This window comes from Buceros rhinoceros, unplaced genomic scaffold (assembly GCF_000710305.1).
Source record: "Buceros rhinoceros silvestris isolate BGI_N320 unplaced genomic scaffold, ASM71030v1 scaffold36674, whole genome shotgun sequence".
Classification (NCBI taxonomy): domain Eukaryota; kingdom Metazoa; phylum Chordata; class Aves; order Bucerotiformes; family Bucerotidae; genus Buceros; species Buceros rhinoceros.
Genome location: NW_010409475.1, coordinates 1 through 5,451, shown reverse-complemented (window position 1 = coordinate 5,451; position 5,451 = coordinate 1). Strand labels below are relative to the sequence as shown.

Genomic DNA, 5,451 nt, shown 5'->3' with positions numbered 1-5,451 from the left:
CCCTGAAATCTCTCCCTGCTCTGCCCACGTCACCCCTCATCCATGCAGGGAGCAGAGGCCTCCCCAGCAGCAGCAGGGATCACATCCCCATTAAAATGTAAAGCATTTTAAATGTCATTAAAAATAACTGGAGCTATTCTATAAATTGCCCAAATGTAGCCATTGGCTGAAGATTAAGCTCATGTTTGTTCTGGAATACACATCATAATTTCATGTATAGTGTTATTGGAGGTATAGTAGTTTTCATCATATAGCAGTAAAATGTTCAGCCAGTTTATGGTTTTCTGTAATGAAACCACACTTCTGATATCTTGTCAAATAGTTTTTCTTTGTAGTCACTGGTTATTGATAAGACAGGCTACATCATTTGGTATAAAATTCTGATATCATGTTATGCATTTGGATGGATAACAAAGAAAAAGAAAAGCGAACCAGAGTCAAGTGATTTACTTTAATAAATAATTAGCTTAGTCTGTGAATGCCAGATCAGTGCAATTCATATTCATTTTTAATGCAGTTTGAAATAAGTTGTAATATCAAAATGAAGATGGAACCCAGAACCATTAGGTTAAACCACTCCTGACTGGAAAAATATTGAAAGACAAAGACTTTTCTTTGTATGATGCCCAGCTCAAAGGAAATCCATAGGGAATAAATCGTGAAAACACTTCCAGAGCTTTTTGCCTGAAGTATTTCCCAACAAAGACATAAATCACAGGGTTAATGCAACTATTGGTGGTAGCCAGAGTATAACCAAACTGCTCACCAAAGTTGAGCAGTTCCCCCCAAAAGCAGCCTTTGATCACTTCCGTCTGGTATAATATATCAAGGAATACAAAAAAATGGTAAGGAGTCCAGCACATAAGAAACATCAGCACCACTGCAAAGATCAACCTGGTAGCCTTTGTGCCTTTGTGCTCCTTGCAACTCTTTGTTCTGAGTGCTCTTCGTTCTCTTGTGCTTTTTTGTAGGGAGCGAATGGTAGAGAAATTCAGGAAGATGATTGCTGAAGATGGGAATGCAAACCCCACTATGTTGAATATTAGCCTGTTAGCTGTTGCCCACGATGGGGTGGGGAAGTCTAAAATGCATGCTGAAATATTCCACAGGGGAAAGTGTTTCACAGTCCGAAACATAAAGGTTGGGACACTGAGAAGGATGCCAAAGAACCAGGTGAGCAAGCAGACCGTTTTGGCCATCGTTTTGCTCCGTATCCCTCTGTGGTCCAAGGTATGACCAAAAGTCAAATAGCGATCTGTGCTGACTGCTGCTAGCAAGTAGATGCTGGTGTACATGTTTAGGCTGATGGATGCACCGGTGCTGCGACAAAGGAAATTGCCAAATGGCCAGTTAAATTTCTTCCTGGTGTTCTCTGTCCAGAAAGGGAGGCTTATGAGGAAGACAAGATCAGCAACAGCCAGGTTCATGAGGTAGATTTCAGGTATCTTCAGAGGGCTCTTGTGCAGTGCATAAGTTAAGAAAACAAATACATTTCCAACCATTCCAATGACACAGACGGTGTCGATATACTTGGGTACTATAGAGTACACGATTTCCCACCAGTCGTTCAAGTCCGGGCAAATAGTTGAGTTGATCTTGTTTTCGCTCTGGTTTGAGAAGGGAATATTCAGTAGAGGAGTTTCAGACATATTTTTAAAATTCAGAAGTGAACAGGAGATGTCTTTGAAATGAGATTCGGGGACTGCAGAAAAGAAGCATAATATTCCAAAAGTTGTCTCCCATCAGTGGTCTAACAAACATTTAACTGCGGGAAATTCTTTTTTAGTGCTCACTGATTATTACAGGCTATATCAATCCGTGCTTTGTATGTTCAACAGTGAGAAATGTTCCCAGTACTGGCAAGGTTGGAACTCCCTCTACATCCTATGAAATTTCCACTCTTTGCTGCCATTGTTTAAAGTGGCACAGAGGAAGGAAAGTGCTAATTTCATGTAAGCATTTCTGCATGTCTCCACCAGATTGATGACAGAAACAGATATAGCCAAATTCCAGCTCCCTGAGAGTAGTGAAAGAAATGCTAGTTTTGCACCCTTCCCTGCCCTTTTCCTGACTCCTATTTTCCGTGCTATGCATTATTTTACAGGATGATGCCTGTTTTCCCAGATCTGGGAATGCTACTCACTCGCTGTGTGCATCACTTACTTGCTTAACTTTATTCTTTTGCTGCGTCTCAGTTAATTCCATCCTGAACTTTAGGTTCAAAATTACCATTACATTAGGCAGCTTATTGCCCTCACATGTAAGCAGTTGTAATAATAAAACCCTGATGCCTCCAAAATCTTAATGTTCAGAATCTTGCCCGGAGGGAAGACCTCTGCAGCTCCAAATACACAGCACCCTTCTCCAGTTCAAAAATACATGTTGAGTTCAACAGGAGAGAGGCAGCCCCACCTTCCAAAGCATTTAGCCTTTTATAACATTGGCAATAGCTTTATTTCTCTCTGGTAACTCCATGCAAGATTGTGCAGGGACGAGAGCACAGGTAAAAACATTATTCTCCTGTGAAAATTTACTGGGTTGTCAGAGCTGCCTCCTGTAGCGAATTCATTCTCCTGGTGTTGCCATACTCGATCATAGTGCCTGGATCTTTATTTTTTTAGCATGGTTTGGGTTGGAAGGAACATTAAAGATCATATAGTTCCAACTCCCCCTGCCATGGGAAGGGACAACTTCCACCAGATCAAGTTGCTCGAAGTCCCATCCAACCTGACCTTGAATGCTTCCAGGGAGGGGGCTTCCCCAGCCTCTCGGGGCAACCTGTTCTGGTGGCTCACCACCCTCACAGTGGTGGTTTTTTCACAGCTATTCTGTCTCAGAATCATTATGGTAGGCAAGACATTACTGAGTCTGGGTGACAGCTAACATTCCAGTATTTCATACCAAACTGAAGCATGTGAATAATAAAAAAGGATTCATTTTTAAAAATCAATATTTTGCAATCAGTCATCCTGAATGTTAACTTCCTGCTAGAGATGTTTAACTCTGCTCTTTCGGTTTCTGTATTTTTACACCAAGAAGATAGCTAAGGAATCTAAGGACAGAGTTTCTGAAGAGGACATTCAGGACTGTTGTCCATCTCTTTGACATATATGTACAGCCTCAGTGACATCTGTATCTGACTATCTTGCAATACTTATCTCTGTGACGCCTCTAGGAGTTAGTTAATTTGGTACTTAATGCACAGAACATTTTTAATCATTGCAGAATTAAGTGAGCATCAAAGTTTTATCTAAGTTGATGAACTTGTTCAAGCTGGCAGTCTTATCAAGGAACTGGGCTACATCTCAAGTTAGTAGAGGTCTCCGGCTTTGAACATCTTCTCTCACAACAATTGGGATGTTATCTAGATTGCTGACACTCTCATGCAAACTAAGAAAACTTGAGATTATCCAAAACTGCAGAGAAGATATTTAAAGCAAATAAAAGTCTGGTTATCATCAAAGAGCTTATTTGTGAGACAGCAAGAGGCTATTTTTGAGAGAGCAGGAAACCCTTTTATAGCAGGAAGATGTCTAAAGTGTGAGTAATGGAAGAAAATTTGTAACATTATATGTCAAAAATAATGCAGAAGAAAGATAACAGTTAAGCATTTCCTTTTGTAAACAGGATTATTACTTTTACTAAATACAGAGGAAAAAGAAGTGCTTATTTTCCTTGATTGTTCACTTTCTGATGATTCCTTACTATCAGTTTTTGTCAGTCACTTTGCATACTTCAGATGGGATCTCTGGGCTGGAAACACGAATTCATTAATTTTGGGCTAAACTAAAATCTTCAGGAACATTTACTTTCCATTGCAACTTAGATTTTAGCTACAGATAAATCTGACTTCTTGTTCAGCTAGCAATTGTACGTGAAGTTTCTGTAGTTTGTCATCAGGAAAATTTCTTCAGAGTCTACTAGCCTGTGTCCAAGCACTGCCACAAGCCACAAGCTTTTTATAAACTTAGCACTTCAGCTGTCTTCTTGACAGAAAATGCAATTCATTTTCAGTTGTTTAATTTCATTTATTCTTCAAAAGCAATTTTCTTTCTTAAGTGTTGTTAACTATTTAGTACTAATGGACAGCCCTGCGAATGGTTTTCAATTTATGTACTTAACGTATTCCAGTTATCTTTTATTTAAATAATGACATATTTTTCCTACTTTTAACTAATTCCTGATTAATTCCATGTACAGTGTGTCTATCACCATTGTTACTATTACCACATATTATCTAGTTATGATCATGCATTCTAGAAACACTAAATAAATACAACTTCAGCTTTGGGAAAAATCTTAAAAGTAATGATTACTTTGAAAGAGAAAATTCTACAAATGGATAAGCATGTTCAGCTATAAAGAAATTTTATAAAATGAATCATGTTTATATACATAAAGAGAACTTATCCTGACCTTTAAAATTAGTTTCACGGCGAAAAAGAAAGAGAAACTCTTACTAGACTGCACAGATCAGAACTGAGAGCACAGATTGGTTTTTTTTATATATATATATATATAAAGAAGTATGTAAAATAATTTTACTAAAGGTAAGACATTAAAAACATACAGACTTACCTACTCCTTGTCCTTCCTGGCAATTTAGTTCAAGTTTCAAATTCAGAAACAGTTGGTAAATAGCAGTACAGATGTTACCGAGAGAACTCAAGCTGAATCCTGAGGCATGACTGAGTGACTGAGCGGCGTCTGAGTGTTTTGTTGGCCATGTATGATGTGTATAATGTTACTTTTCAGAAGAAAGTCCCAAGCTGGTTTTTTTTTCCACTTCTCCAAATGTCAGCTGTAGTAATTTTCAAGGCACGTGAAGTATTTTGTTCTCATTGTGAAATTATATGAGCCATATGTCATGACTCTTTGTCCTCGTGACCACTAAACAAAGCTCTGAAGTACAGGCCCTTGGCAATTAAAAATTCCTTTGTGTGATTAACTATGTCCATAACAATTACAATTTTATCAAAGCTCTTAACTACTCTTTCAGTGCCAACGCACACAGACAAACTTTGAACTAGGATTTTGTTGCAGTGGGAGCTCCTTACTCTGCCAGCCTGAGGGAGGACCATGCCGAGGAACTGCAGTTGAAGCACGTGTGTGGGAAGGGTGATGAACACAGGCCCACTAACCCCCCCGGCAGCCTTTCCACTGCTTGTGAAAAACAAGGGCTGTTGCACCCCGCTATAGGTGTCCAAGCCATGAGTCTCTGTGAACGTTACTTCTCAGTAGCACATGACGACTGCTGTATTTTCTCAGGCTTGCACCCATAAATAATCTTGTTGTCTGGTTATCTGCTGGGAACTTGTAGCCTGAGACTAGTTGTCTATAAGTTATTTTTATCTGTTTTCATTCTGATTATCCTCTTATGAGAGCATTATTTTAAAAAAATCATACCTGATGTATTTCAGATTTTAAATATATTTAGATATATTTTATTTT

At 38.7% G+C, this 5,451-nt stretch overlaps 1 protein-coding gene across 1 annotated transcript; it reads right to left on the bottom strand.

Moving 5' to 3' along the window:
- Window positions 1–563: 563 nt before the first annotated feature.
- Window positions 564–1,649, bottom strand: BDKRB1 (bradykinin receptor B1). The gene has a single exon (XM_010135244.1). It carries the CDS (start codon window positions 1,647–1,649, stop codon window positions 564–566), a length of 1,086 nt encoding a protein of 361 aa, XP_010133546.1.
- Between the last annotated feature and the right edge of the window lie 3,802 nt (window positions 1,650–5,451).

What these genes read in the sequence shown, in the direction of transcription:
- BDKRB1 (XM_010135244.1), bottom strand. Translation starts at nt 1,649, where the DNA reads ATGTCTGAAACTCCTCTACTGAATATTCCCTTCTCAAACCAGAGCGAA.